This window comes from Triticum aestivum, chromosome 4B, assembly GCF_018294505.1.
Source record: "Triticum aestivum cultivar Chinese Spring chromosome 4B, IWGSC CS RefSeq v2.1, whole genome shotgun sequence".
Classification (NCBI taxonomy): Eukaryota; Viridiplantae; Streptophyta; class Magnoliopsida; order Poales; family Poaceae; genus Triticum; species Triticum aestivum.
Window position 1 is genome coordinate 507130570 of NC_057804.1, and position 15908 is coordinate 507146477.

Genomic DNA, 15908 nt, shown 5'->3' on the forward strand with positions numbered 1-15908 from the left:
TGCCACGTGGTTGCCCTTTAGCACCGGTTCGTGCTGAACCGGTACTAAAGGGGGGGGGGGTGGGCTTTAGTGACCACAATTTAGTGCCGGTTATGTAACCGGCACTAAAGGGCCTTTAGAACCGGTGATATTGCCCGGTTCTACACTAGTGTTAGGAGTAACATCACACACTTCAATATAACTTTGCTTATGTGGCATGTATTTAATGAAGAAAGGGGTACTTGTGGTAACTAGCTAAGTTACCGGAACATCACACACTCCAAGAAACAATGAGTCTACAACCTAATAAATACATCGTTGCATGACACTACATAGATGTTCCTACCCACTATAGAGGTAGTAACATAATCTAGGGAAGTGTGTAAGTTACTAGCTTATGTTCTTACCCATTGTGACCAGCCTAGATAGGATCGGAGGGAGTATATAATACTCCCCGTTACAACCAGCCTACTAGCGAAGTGCTACTACCGAAGCCCAACAAGCAGGACGTGGCAAGGGACTCGCAGCAACCGAATGGCGCACAAGCATTTGGGTACAAGTGATACTAGCTAGGTATAGCAGTGCCAGCTGCCGGTGCTGGTGGTTTGGTTACATCACTCTTCTGTTCCTCCACACGCTCGTCGACACGTGCCACCCGTCCTCTTCCGCCTCGATGGATCGAGAGCTACAGTAGTGTCTATCTTCCAGCTCGGCGAGCGTGAGCTGCCGTGCGCGTCTCACCTTTACTGCGACGCCTTCCTTTGGCTTGGATCCGTCGCTACGCACTGTTGCCTCGTCAGCAAGCGGGTTCACCTCAGCTCGTGCGTCGGTACGAACTAATCTAACATCAAGTCATGGATTCATCAATCATTTCACGCACCCGCTGTCCCACCACCACCCTAAAGCTACAGTACGCGCGCCCGAGAGAAGGGACGGAGAGGGTGGCCGAGCTAATAAGCGGTCGACCTGTGGTGAACTGGCGATTGACAGTCGAGAGATTTGTAGAGAGAGACTATTTAGGCGCACCGAGCAAGCATATGATCAGACATCGCTCTGCTGGCTGCGGAAAATAAAAGGAGACTTAGAGAGAGAAAGAAAGAGAGGAGGAGGAGGAGATGGGTCGGGGGAAGGTGGAGATGAGGCGGATCGAGAACAAGATAAGCCGGCAGGTGACGTTCGCCAAGCGCCGGAATGGGCTGCTCAAGAAGGCCTACGAGCTCTCGCTGCTCTGCGACGCCGAGGTCGCCCTCATCATCTTCTCCGGCCGCGGCCGCCTCTTCGAGTTCTCAAGCTCCTCATGGTGCGTAACTAAACCAACGCTGGCTGTTTCTCTCCACAGTGCGTGCATAGATCGGCCAACCGCAACAACGCTAATAGGAGCTCTAGATGTAAACCCATCCAGGTTTGGGCCGATTAATCGAACCGATGCCCTTTCAATCCGTGAATCTAATTTCCCCTCTTTGGGTTCACGCGCTTATACTGGAGCAGGTTTCCTGGGCAAATCGATTTGGCTTAGAACCTGTCTGTAGATTTTGTTTTGTTAAATCTTAGCTTTCTAAGACCCTATCTGTTCATCTTTTCCGTCGTTTTGGTCACACTTGGTCGCCCGGATCACCGAGATCTGTCAAAATAAACCTCTATTTCCTGCTGCCTGCAATAAACCTCTTCTTTTTCTTATTTGTTGAAAAAAATAGTGATGGAGATCAGCTAGTCCCTAATCCCTATCATATTAGGCGTTCGATCGATCGTTAACTGCATCGACACTCAGGTAGATTGACAACAGATTGTTTGCTTGTCAGGTAAATTTATTATCTAGATCAGTGAAACAATACATCCGCCTGCTTCCATCTTTAGATCGAGCTTCTGTTTTGTTGGCCCTTGCTTTTCCCATTTTAATGTTTTATCAGATCCGCCGTGCATTTGTGCACTTTGTCGACTAACCCCTCATCCACTTCCAAAATATAAATGAGCAATCTCGTACTTCCCCGTTTACTACCTTCGTCCTGATTTATTGGTCTTTATTGTAATCTGTGCTAAATTTTCACCGTAAATTTAAGTAATAAAATGTTCATGCATGTCATAAAAAATTATATAATTGAAACTATGTTCAAATACGAATTCAGCGATATATTTTTTGTTAACATGCACTAACATTTTCTCAGTTAAATTATTAGTGTAAATTTAGCATAAATTATAAAGGGGGACTAATAAATCGGGACGAAGGTAGTAATTAACACGTACTACTAGAAGCGTGTTTTGGTCATTAAGACGTTCTGGTAGGTAGTACTCCGTACATACTCCGTTTACGATGTGTGCGTTGAGAAATTGCAAAGATAAGGTGATAGATACTGTTCCATTTGTTACTGTTCCATTGGAGGTAGCAGCTGTCGGATCAAAAAACACACCCATCTTCATTGAGCCACGTGTAGAACTACTCGGTCCTTTGTGCTCTGACTGCCAAACCGTACGTGCGTCAGATGCCAAGTGATCTCTTCCGTCAGACTTCATATCAAGTCAGAAAACAACAGCCCAGCTTCACCAGCTTTGCATGCAATATAGGAGTGCTGATTGTGGTAGTGGTCTTACCCATGTGAAGAGCTGACAGATCCACTGAAAATATACATCGAGTTGGCTTATACACATGCATGCAAGACAATATGTTCTGTTAGGATTGGTTTTCTTTTCTATGATGATTGTATTTCAAGTAAACTGCAGGCAGATATAGCCGTATATGTTGTGCCACGTTTATTTAGCATAGTTGCTTCGAGTTTTTAGTTCTTTTCCTTTTTTACTTATGTAAGATACTGTGGATGTTTAGTACCCTAAACTTGATATTATATGGTTGTGTGCATAATGCATGGAGGTCGGGGGTAAACCCTCCTTTCCGAAAAAAGATGAAAAAAATAACGTCAACGGCTGGTGGAAATCCACAATACATTAAGGATGAATCTGCTTCAACTAGCCATTTTGTAGAATATACATGATCCACGGTGGCGTTACTCTATTACTAGACAACTTTTGTTGGCCATCCGCTTAAAGTGATTACACAACTTTCATGCAAAACTAAAGTGGTCATATAATATTTGAAGTTTTACTTTGCACTCCCTTCTAAAATTTATACAACTTTGACTTTGCTTCAACTTTGACTTTGCCTCTGCTTCAGTTTTTTCTAAAGTGTTTTTAGAACACCTCAAGAGGGGCACGGGTTCCTACATTTCATTAAGAAGAAGAGAGGTGTTCCTATTTATAAGGAAAACCGAACCCAAAAACCTAACATTCTCGGTTAATCAGGGAAAACCGAATAAAAACCTAAAAATGGAAAGAAAAAAAAAAGAGAAAAAAGAGCACTAGAATTTGGGGACAGGGACAAGACAAAAGCAAATGTAGCATCAAGGAACATCGTCAGAGCCAGACACTAGAGCGCCTAGACCCAAAGCAGTTTGGCGAGGCTCAAGTGCAGCCAACCTGACCGCCACTCGCCGAAGGGAAACCACCCATATCGAATGGCTCTTCTATGTCGGCCTCAAAGAATCAAGTGCTAACATGATCTTGTGGAAAACATCCGGAGAGATCCAACTTCGACTTCCCTGTGATCCTCACCAAAGTGCCCAACGCCTCGATCACTTGCGGTGAGAGCAGTTTTTTGTACATGTCCAGGTATGCTTGCATCTTTTGCTCTGGACCCTCAGCTTTGCTGACCTCCGGCAGCTCACCAAAAGCCTCCAACATCTTGTACTCTACGTGCTTTTATGTCGTGATGTTGCATGCCTTGTTCTTCTTATCAAGACGCCCGCTCCGCCTCCTGTCATTTTTCCTCCACTACAAAGGCACCGGGATCCCAAGCAGAGGTTGTAGAGGCTGACGAGTAACTTTCTTGAGAAAATCCTCCAGAAATAAAGGTGCAGCTTCGGTTTGCGCCACCTTCACAACAACATTGGACACCACAACCACAGGCTCCATGAGAACATTGGGCACGTTGAGGCCAAGCGGCTCCTTTGGACTCGGCATCGGACATGCAAGGGACTGCACCATTGAAGACAAGGAGGAGCCTCCAGGGCATGGGGACCCGAGCGTAGCCTCCGAGCACATAGCGTCAACATGCGACTCCGCCACAACACTGGGCTTGTCGGAGGTCCCCATCATGTGTTCCGTGTAGATACCAAGCGGCTCTTACGAGCAAGGAATCAGACGTGTCGTGTGCTCCGTGTTGAAACCAAGAGGCTCCATCGAGCAAGGAATCGAATGTGCCAAAAAAGCACATCAGTGGTCTGGGAGGAGCCAGCAGGGTGGGACAAACAGATCGTAGCCTCCGAAGACATTGGGTCAACAAACTCGTTGCTCCCCACTGATGAAACAATAGGGTCCACCTCATCACACCAAGTAGTAGGTTGTATTTGAGGAGGCGGCGCCAATGCTTCATCAAGCATAGGATCATATTGTGAATCGATGTCCATCGGTCCCGACGGCAGTGTTGCACCAAGAAGATCCTCCACAAGAGGGATGATGCAACATTCCACGGGACGAGTCAGGCGATCACTAGGGGTCAATGCCAAGAGAGCCTCAAAGTGATCCAACACGGCTTCTATCCTCTCCACGAAGGAAAACGCGCGCAATACACATTGATGGAGATTGGAGGCTTTCTCCTTCAACGGCACAACAACTGCGATGAGGTCGGCTTGTAGGTCCCCCTGCAGGAGGTGTGCCTGATCAGCGAACACCGTCCTGAGGCTGTCGTCATTGACATGAAACAAGTCCATCGACGGGGGCATGGTTGGAGGGCGAGGAGTGCCTGCGACAATCGTAGCCCACGACCGAGCACCTTGCTCGTGAGGCGTGGAAATCTGCCTGGTGGACAGGTGGACACAGGCGCAGCTGGGCGCGGAACTTTCTTGGGGGCGCGGCGAATCAAATATATATATTGTATCCAGATCGGAAGTAATTATACAACTTCCATGCAAGACTATATATATTGTATCCAGATCGGAAGTTTTATTTTGTCTTTCTTTCTGAAAAAACAAATATATATTTCTCCTCGAATGACACCAAGGATAATGCTGAACTTTATTTGTTTGCTTGTGTTTAGGTGCTTAATTAATTGGTACATACTCGCTTCTTCGTTGCACATGTCATTTTAAACATTTACATGGTGAAATTAAAATAAATTTACATAGCCATGACCCATGAATCATTAAGGAAGTAGTGTAATATCATGTGTAGTAATCTAAACATTAACAAACATGTTCATACAGGAGGTTTATAATATCTGACTAGCTCCAGAGGAGATCTGTACTACACCACACAAATATCATTGATTGTCATAATACGTGTCGGCAAAGACCCAGTATAGTAGAAAAGCCTTCCTCCCTTCGATCTCCGACCATGACCTCGTGGATTCGCCTCCCTCCACCTGCCGCTCCGGCAGCCGGCGGCAGGGAGGAGAATCCTGGTGTCTCGGCTCCCGCTAGTAGATAGGTAGGGTTTTAGTCCTCGCAGGAGCAGTGTTTGAACGAATGGTGGCGCTCCTTCTTCGAGTCAGTTTTCCAGTCTCCGATCCTCCTCAAGTTCGCCCATTGGGACGGATTAAACGGAGCTCTGGCTTAGATTCTTGTCAGCTCCTTGGGGCGGCAAGGTTAGGTTTCTCACCGCGCGTTCGTAACGGCGATATTCAGTGTCAGATTCTTTAGATTGATTCAAGGATTCAGCGGCGAAGACTGCGGCTCCGTGGCGCTGGTTCTTTGGAGCACTTGCACGAAGACTTCCCGGCTGTCGTTGACAATGTCAGTCCGGCTTCAGTATGGGAGCAGCGACAGCAGTGCATCCGCGACTCATTCTAGCGTCGGCAAGGGTCGTTCAATGGTCCATGGATCTCGATGTAACTTTTATTATGTTTGAGGTGCTTTGTACTTCCGGTGAATCTTTATAATAGATGATCTTTTTTACAAAAAAAGACCCGATATAGTACACCCTCTCAATATGAGGGCATATAACTTTTGGCTCAAGTTAAACACCATCGAACCGTCCCCAATCGTCCAGACGGAATGGTCCGGACGCAATTTTCCATCTAATGCAGTACCTATCGGTCTGCGCATCAGTCTATGTAGTTGCCGATCGATCAAATCAGAGAGAGAGAGATCGTGGAGAAGGATGAACTCGCGAGAGGTTTTGTGCTGCCACAATGCGCAGCGTTTTTCAGTTCTGTTATTCCTTGTTTTATGCATCATACAGGACTCCACTAACAACCTCCCAGCCTGGCAGCTGCGATCCGCAAGTGTCGCTCCATCCAGCGACTGGATCGATCAGAAGCCACGACCAGGAGGTGAGAGTATCCTACGGAGAGACGCAGCTCTCCTCTACGTACATGTCCAGCATGCATTATTTCATAACAGAAAGAAAAGACTAAACTACTGCATGAGATTACTTAGGCTAACATTTCACCCCCTAATCTCACTGCACTACGCCGATCATCCCAAGCCTCTGTCGCATCTCGATGAAACGAACGCGCCCGAGCGCTTTGGTGAGTGCATCGGCGAGCTGGTCCTGAGTTCCAACATGATCTATCTCCACCTGTTTCTTCTCCATGCAATCTCTCACAAAGTGAAACTTGACATCAATGTGTTTACTTCGATCATGATGAACTGGGTTCTTGCTCAGAGCTATGGCTGATTTGTTGTCCACCAGTAATTTGAACTGCGCCAGCGAGGTACCTGTGATGTCCTCCAGCAGCCGGCTCAGCCACAGTCCCTAACAAGTGGCAGCTGCTATTGCAACATATTCTGCTTCACAGGAAGAGAGAGCGACGATCTTCTGCTTCTGGGAGCTCCAAGTAATCAGATTCTTACCAAGGAAGAAAACATGTCCAGAAGTGCTTTTGCGATCACCGACGTCCCCAGCATGATCGCTATTGCTGAACCCAATCAGTTCAGCAGTTCCGTGTCCTCTCTTGTAGCTGCACCCATAGTGCATTGTGCCTTTGATATACCTCAGTATCTGTTTGACCGCTGCCCAGTGATTAGTGCTTGGCTTCTCCATGAATCTACTGACAATACCCACTGAATGTGCGATGTCTGGCCTTGTGTTCACAAGATAGCGCAGGCTCCCAATCACTCTGCGGTACAAGGTAGCATCAAACAGATCACAGTCATCATCTTTTTTCAGTTTCAGACGACACTCCATTGGTGTGTGGCAACTGTTGCAGTTGTTCATCTCTGCAATCTCCAGAATCTTGCCCGCATAGCTCTTCTGACTCAGAGTAATTCCATTGCTACTTTGATCTACCTCAATTCCTAGATAGTAACTTAGCCGCCCGAGATCACTCATTTTGAAGAGTTTCTGCATCTGTTCTTTGAAAGAGATGATATCTGCTGCTGTGGTTCCTGTGATGATCAGATCATCTACATACACTCCAACCAACTGTGATTGTGAGTTACCTCGTCGGTACACAGCATGCTCCAGAGCGCTTCGCGTGAAACCAAGGGAGGTGAGAGTTTCATCCAACTTTGCATACCACGCCCGCGGTGCCTGATGCAGCCCATACAGAGCCTTGTGCAGTCGGAGTACCTATCCTTCCTGGCCTGCAACTTCATACCCCGGTGGCTGATCAACATATACCTCCTCAGTGAGATCACCGTTTAGGAAGGCTGATTTCACGTCCATGTGGTGAACTTCCCAGCCAGAGTGCGCGGCGAGAGCCAGCAGCAGCCGAACTGTCTCCATGCGAGCTACGGGGGCGAAAACCTCCTCAAAATCCACCCCCTGACGCTAGACATATCCCTTTGCGACGAGACGAGCTTTGTGCTTGACTACATTGCCTGCCGGATCACGCTTGACACGATACACCCACTTCAGTCCTATTGCTTTGTGCCCAGCCGGGAGTTGAGCAAGCTTGCATGTGCCATTTTCGACAATGGACTGCATCTCGACATCCATGGCCCCTTTCCATGCCTTGCTAGCCAGCGCTTCGTCCACATCGCTTGGCTCCTCCGCGCTAAACATGCAACGCACGAGCAGGCAGCGCTCAAACTGCTCACGCACTGCCTGATCTTCAGTTTCCTCCAGTACGCTCGTGAAGCTCCGGAAGCGCACTGGCTGTCCTGTTGGCACGTCGTGTCTGGAGTCGTGTGACTGCGGGGTGGCCGAGTAGTCTCCGTCCGCTACTGCAGGTGTTGCCGGAGTGGACTCTGGCGTCCCTGATGTACTTGAAGCCGGCGTGATCACCCCAGCAGGTGAGGCCGCGGGTGCAGGTGTTGTGGGCGTTGGGGACCGCTGCGGCGTCGAGGCACATGTAGGAGACCCTGTGTCTATCTCGTGCACCCCGCCGGCAGTGGTGTACACGACTGTGAAGGTCGTCGGCGCGGCGCGGTCCTCTGACGCGCCCGGTGCGCGCCATGTCCAGGGCCTGCTTTCTTCAAAGATCACGTCTCGAGTCACCTGCACCTTCTTAGTTGTTGGGTTGTACACACGATAGGCCTTGGAACCTTCCTCGTATCCAATGAACACCATTGCCGTTGAGCGATCGCTTAGCTTCGTGACGCCGGGGCCGACATTCTTGACATGAACCGTGCACCGGAACGTGCGCAAGTGTTGCACGCTAGGCTTACGGCCGTGCCACGCTTCATAGGGTGTGACACCCTCCAGACTGCGTGTGGGCGCGCGATTCAGCACATACACGGCGGTTCTCACCGCCTCCGCCCAGAAGTACGCTGGCATGTCCATGCTCTTCAACATGCATCTGGCCATTTCCACGACCGTCTGATTTCTCCGCTCTACCACTCCATTTTGCTGCGGCGAGTACGGAGCAATTGTGTAGTGCTTGACACCAATTTCTTCACAGTAGGCTTTGAACTCATTGGAGTTGAACTCGCCCCCCCGATCAGATCTGAATGCGTGCAACTTGCAGCTCCCGTCTGCCTCCACGAGAGTTTGCACCTTTCTGAACCGTGCAAAGGCTTCGTCCTTGGATTTGAGCAGCTCCAACCACATGTAACGACTATAGTCGTCCACAATCAGCAGAAAATACTTGCTTCCTCCAGGTGTGGTCGGCTCGATCGGCCCACAAAGGTCAGTGTGCACGAGCTCCAGCCCGCGCTCTGCGCGGTACGCGGTGACTTGTGGGAACGGTGTGCGATGTTGCTTGCCGAGAGCGCACCCATCACAGTATTCTTCGACGCGGTCGATCACTGGCATGCCCTGCACCATCTGCTTCGATGACATTGCACGGAGAGCACGGAAATGCAAATGCCCCATGCGTGCGTGCCAACGCCAGGTCACGTCGTCTCCCAGTGCCAGCAAGCACCTGGGCGTGTCGATCTCCAACGCCCCAGTGTACAGGCGATTACCAGAGCGACGAATGTGTGCCAGTGTGCGTCGTCCTGGATCCTGGATGGTCATCACGCCTTCTTGTATGTTGACGACACAGCCTGCTTCGTCTAGCTGCCCTACTGACACAATATTCGTGCGCAGGCTCGGGATGTGGAAGACTCCTGTGAGCACGCGCTGCCCTCCGCCTTGGCAGCGGAACACCACTGAGCCGCGCCCTTGTATGGCCACTACAGAGCCGTCTCCGAACTTCACCGTGTCGTGCACTGTTTCGTCAAGTGACGCAAAGACTCCCCTGTCGCCCGTCATGTGGCTACTGGCGCCGGTGTCGAAGTACCACACTCCGTCCGGCGAGGGCACTGGCATGACCTTCTCTTCGTTGAGGAAGACTTCCTGCGGCGCAGCGATCTGTGGCGTGGAAACGGTGGTGACCACAGCCATATACAGACCTGGGTCGTGCTCCGCGCCACCTTGCACCAGATTAGCCTGCTCCTGGGTGCCTTTCTGCTCCTGCTCATGAAGCCACGTCCGACACTCCTTTTTCCAGTGCCCCGGGATGCCGCAGTGATGGCATTTGCCTTTCTTCTTCCTGCCGCCTGAGCCTCCCGATCCACCTGCACCCTGGTTTCCTGACGCAGGCTTGCCGCCGCCCGCGCCTTTCGGTTTAGCGGGCGACTTGTTCTTGCCGCTGCCCGCACTGGATGACGATCCGCTGCCGCCGGTGTGCTTTTCTCTGGCCATCCACTCCTCGTGCGTGAGCATGAGGCGCCCGGTGGACTGCGTCGCATCGTCGAGATCGTAGTGATCCTCACAAGCCGAGAAGCGCCCGACGAGTTCCTCGATCGACATGGTCTTCAGATCGATCAGTGATTCGATCGCCATGGCCATCGGGCGGAACTTCCGCGGCACCACTCGGAGAAACTTTTGAACGGCCTTGTGCTCGGTGACGGGGTCACCGTATAGCTCCAGATCCGCGACGAGGGCGGCGAGGCGCAACCCGAAATCCTCAACAGACTCTCCGTCCTTGAACCGAAGATCTTCAAATTCGCGCCGCCGTACCTGCGCCTTGGCCTCGCGAGCGCGCTCGCTGCCCATCCGCATCGTTCGGATCGTCTCCCACGCCGTCTTCGCCGTGTCCTTTGCAGCCAGCACGCGCAGCATCTCCGGCGGAACGCCGGTGAGGATGATCTGCAGCGCGCGCCGGTCGGCGTCTTCGTCGGCGGCCTCGTCGATCACCGCGGACCAAACCCGAGCGACCTGCAGTTTGACCTGCATCACAAGCGCCCACTCCATGTAGTTGGTGTGCGTGAGCATCATGGAGGCGCCCGCCTCCTCGCGCACGACGCGCTCCACCACCCTGATCTCGCCGCTTCCGCTGCCGGTGAGGCGCGCGAGCGGGGCTTTGGATGATGGCGTCTTCGGCGGCGACTTGCCCCCTCCTTTGCTCTTCCCGTCTGACTCGTCACCGGACATCACCACGACGGATCACACGCCGCCGCCGCGCCGAGGATCAAACACCTAGGCTCTGATGCCAAATGTAGTTGCCGATCGATCAAATCAGAGAGAGAGAGAGATCGTGGAGAAGGATGAACTCGCGAGAGGTTTTGTGCTGCCACAATGCGCAGCGTTTTTCAGTTCTGTTATTCCTTGTTTTATGCATCATACAGGACTCCACTAACAACCTCCCGGCCTGGCAGCTGCGATCCGCAAGTGTCGCTCCATCCAGCGACTGGATCGATCAGAAGCCACGACCAGGAGGTGAGAGTATCCTATGGAGAGACGCAGCTCTCCTCTACGTACATGTCCAGCATGCATTATTTCATAACAAAAAGAAAAGACTAAACTACTGCATGAGATTACTTAGGCTAACAGTCTAGTTGTCCGAAATCCCGCGAACTGGTAGCAAACCATGGGGCTTTGCAGAGACCGGACATCTGCATGACGAATTAAAAAGCCACGCACTACATACTCCTCTCCTCTCGGTCCATATGGTGGAAGGCCGCTACTGCGGTTTGGCGGAAGGATCAACATGCTTGGCCTTTGGCAGATAGCATGTTTCAAGTTTAGTGGAAGCCGCTAATCACTTTGTTTCACTTCGTTTTCTTCAAATACTTCATTTGGCGTGAGCGACTACTAGTTCACTTCATTTGGCGGAAGCAAGCAGGTGGCTTTGGCGGAAGCTATGCTAGCACTGTGGATGCCTTCCACCAAATAAAGCTACTACTCACTTTTTTTAAGGGAATCACGTAGTTAATTTGCATGCTTGGCGGAAGGCTATTTAGCTGAGGGATGCAATTTTGAGGAAGGTTATGGTAGTGCTCTATTTTATTTAAGTTTAAGAGGCGGACATTTGAGGTATAGTGTTGGATGGCCGGTTCCGTATCGTGTCTGCCGACGTGGTCCCATATGCGCATAGTGTGTCTGTTTTAGAGGATAGTGTTCGAGATACCGTAAACACTTCCCCGTTTGATTTTATCTATGAGTACACAAATGTTCTTGGGTCATTAGTCCACAATGTGGATTTTTGGAACTTGGGTTTACACACACCCGATTAAGCAGTTAAATTGAAAAATATAATTAAAAATCAAATATTCCGGTTACATATGTGTAACAAACATGGTCTAGTGTTATATTCATGTGTAAGGTTTCATGAAAAATTGACTTCCATTGACTTCTTATCGATTTTGTTTTTCCTTTGCACAGAATACCACGGAAGTCGTAATTCCATCGCGAAACTTTATACATGAATATAACACTAAACTAAACATGTTTGCTGAAATGAGTTGAGCATATGAGGTACCATGCTCAAATTAATAGGTAGAGGTGAGGATCTAATCTGGGCTGGCTAGCCCACCAACCTGTGCTTCCACCTAGTAAGACTGCAGGCCGGTCTCACTACAGACAAGTTCAGACATGTGAGGCCATAAAGTAATTTAAAGTTTAGGTAGGAAAAAAAAGAGAATACATTGCAAGGTTAGGATCTTCAATATAGATGGAAATAATTTTCTTACAATAATGGGAGCTTTTCCTTGAGACTCCCTTTGAGATCACATTTTTTGAAGAAGTCTTAAATTTGCATTAGTTAGCATATCCATGGCATATACATGAAATAACAAGAATCTGGTTTCCATACAAACTAAAGATGGAGAAAACCATCAGTTATTATAAAAGAGATGCTAAGTGTAACAAAAACTAAAAATATCACTATAGAAAAGGCAGATTTAGAAGAAAAAAAGGATAAGGTTAGCGGGAGTCACAACAAGATCTAGATCTGAACTTGTCACAAGCAGTAGACTTAGAGGAAGGCCGGATAGCGTAGATGGAGACACTCTGCTTCCACCTGATGGCAAGGAGGCTAATCGAACTGCGCAGTCCTTCGTAAGACGCCTTGGGCAATTGGGCCCTCTAGACCAGGTTCTTCACTACATGTGTTCCCATCGTATGTGTACGGTGTACCAACCTCTCATCTCAGGTGGACAAGTAATCCACACTTGACTATACATACCATCCAAGATCTTGAAGGAGCATTCAGATATGGAAGGATACCTAAAGAATTTCTTGTTTTACTTTTCCTATATGTATTCAGCCTAAATGCATTTATGTTTTCTACAATTTTTGCTTGTCAGAAAATATGAACTGATCACTTAGAGTTCTTATGTCAACAGCATGTACAAAACACTTGAGAGATACCGTACCTGCAACTCCAACTCACAGGAAGCAACACCTCCGCTAGAAAGTGAAGTAAGCCTCACCATTTCTTAACAATACCTTGATATATGCAATGCACTTATACTGAGATATAGTACCTCCGTTTGGAAATACTTGACGTGGTATTAGTTCAAATTTGAGCGAAAACCATGCAAGTATTTCCGAACGGAGGGAGTATATAATTTAGTTGACAAGCGATCGATGTCTCTCTTTCATGCCACCTCCATAGCTGGTTTGCTTTTTTCTCCTTTTCTTTTCTAGACATAAAGGAGAGCCACATGTATTTTGTCCAGTAACCAATATTATCAGTGTGCGAGGGTCAGAGTGTGTGTGGTTTTTACCTCTGTCCAGAGTCTGGACCGGTTTCAGCTTTGTCTATAAAGCTGGGCATGGGCCTTTCATCTTGAACCAAATATAGTTTCTGATCAAAGAAGCACTTGCATTTATCTCTCTTCTAGATTAAATGATATATTTTTGTGTACGTTTCTTGTGAGATATATATTGTTCTGCTGAAAAAGCAATGTTCCATGGGGGAAAGTTGTTTTGGCTTTCGAGCTCATGTGTACCCGAATGAAGAGTAAAATTAAAAAATTAGAAAAAAAGAATCTTTTTTGACAACAAACATGTTGGTGCGTTCTAATTGCGTACAATTTTCAAGAAGTATTGGTGCTCTAATAAATGAAAACAAAATCAGCGCTCTGAAAAGGCTACTTTAAAGCTTTTTAGAGTACTTTTTTCATATAGATATCATTACTGCTCTTTTTCATTACATGTTGTTAGAAGACAGTACATGTTTGTTGCTAATTTTTTTTTCGAATTTACTATTCATCTGGATTCACATGAGCTCGAGCTCCATTTTGTATATCCGTGTTCCACGACATTCATCTAGTATGGCATTTACTTTAGATCACATCATAGTTTTTTTTCATTTACCTCACAAAGAAATATCTAGAGCAATACCGTAAAGTTTTCAGATTAGTACTGAGGTATTAGCTAGTGCAAAAATAAAATTTTAACATACTTCCGTAAGCAAAAAATGTAGGTTGACCAAATCTTCATGATCTTGAAACCTCGGCAAAAGAAATATCAGTTTCTTTATGGGTCTGAGCCATGTGATGTGCGTGATACGAGTTTAAGTATATTTTTGTAAATTAAAAGCATTTACAGACCATTTAACTTCACCCCTATGTGTAGTGATCGAGTATTTGCCAGCCTTACCAGGTGTATTCCTCTCTCTCTGTGTGTGTGTGTGTGTGTGTGTGTGTGTGTGTGTGTGTGTGTGTGTGTGTGTGTGTGTGTGTGTGTAGTCATATTCTTTGAATGAACCGAGACTAGCTCTAAGGTGATCACTGTATGTGTGTGTAAACAATCATATTCTGTGAATTAATCGAGACTAGCTCTAAACGAACACTGACCTACCATGCATATCGTTGTGTTTCTTAACTCAATCCTTCCCAGCTTCCTCTCAAAAAAAGAAATCCTTCCCAACTTCCTCCCAAAAAAAGAAATACTTCCCAGCTTTCCATTTGTTGGGACAACAATTTTGTTTGGAACTATCTTGTTTATTTGGCCAACAAGGTCAGTTATTCTGAACCTTTGAGCTTCCTTTTTCCACAAGTATTATATCAGTCGAACTGACATGTAATATTTCGTACTTTCTTGTTGAAACTAGATTAATTACCAGGAATATTTGAAGCTCAAGACCAGAGTTGAATTTCTTCAAAGTTCACAAAGGTAGTCTTCAGAGATGGGGGTGAACAGTTACTTTCCCGCATATATAATATGGCTTGCAGTGTTCTGATATTGGTTCTCGTTCTCATACGTAGAAATATTCTCGGTGAGGATCTGGGCCCACTTAGCATGAAGGAGCTTGACCAGATAGAGAACCAAATAGATGCATCCCTCAAGCATATCAGGTCAAAAAAGGTAGAGAACTTAGACTCTCATGTCACATGAGCTAACGTTCACCAAGTTCAGATGTTTTTCATCGAATGCTTCATTTTAAGCAAAACATAAAAACAAAATTGAAGGAAACTCTCCCTCCGTGGGAAGACCCTTCTAGCTTAATGGCAATTGGGCTATGGTTCCACTCAAGCCACATGGGTTCTTGGGAACATCATAGAAATTACTGTAAAAATTGTTCAGTCCAAGTCTTGATCTTCTGTGCTCATGAGATATTAATACATTGTTCAATATTTTTAGTATATATGTGATATGTGTCGTGCATGACTGCAGAATCAGGTACTACTCGATCAGCTATTTGAACTGAAAAGTAAGGTAAGCATGAAACTCGGATTATCTCGATGCCACATTTTGCATCATTTTCTGGTCCAGTTCTTTTGCATCCTTCTTCGGTTGATAATGTTTCTTTAATAACTGCCTAAAATGATGTTCTGCAGGAGCAAGAATTGCAGGATGAAAACAATGACTTGAGGAAGAAGGTAATATCACTGAGGTTACAGTATTTTTTTTTTGCGGGGGTACTGGTCGTAACAACACCAATTTCCCTGTCAATGCTTGATTAAAAATTTAAACAAGACAACATAAAAGTACATTTATCTTAAGGGGATTCTTTCACTAAAATGTAGCTAATAAGAATCTGATGACTGATTTCTTGTACGTGTCAGTTGCAAGATACCACCAGCTGCTGCGGAGAGAATGCGGTCCATATGTCCTGGCAAGACGGAGGGCAGTGTAGCTCCAGAGTACTACATCCGGAGCATGATACCTCCATGCAAATTGGGTATGTTTTTGTACATGTCAATCAGTGAAAAGCTGGTAAATCTCACCCACAAAATAAAGAAGCTGGTAAATCTATCATAGACCACATCAGTTACCAACCACGGCCTATTTTTTCGAAAAAATTAAACAATAAATCATACGCACCGGTCCAAAGTTTAAATAGA

The 15908-nt window shown here is 47.2% G+C and overlaps 1 protein-coding gene across 1 annotated transcript; it reads left to right on the top strand.

Annotated features, from left to right (window-relative positions):
• Positions 1–926: 926 nt before the first annotated feature.
• Positions 927–15749, top strand: LOC123092968 (MADS-box transcription factor 1; the record flags this gene model as incomplete). Its single annotated transcript, XM_044514836.1, is given in 7 exon segments — positions 927–1279; positions 12960–13035; positions 14675–14736; positions 14829–14928; positions 15238–15279; positions 15402–15443; positions 15630–15749. Coding segments are annotated over 7 exon segments (627 nt in total), but the record flags the coding sequence as incomplete, so codon positions are not given.
• Between the last annotated feature and the right edge of the window lie 159 nt (positions 15750–15908).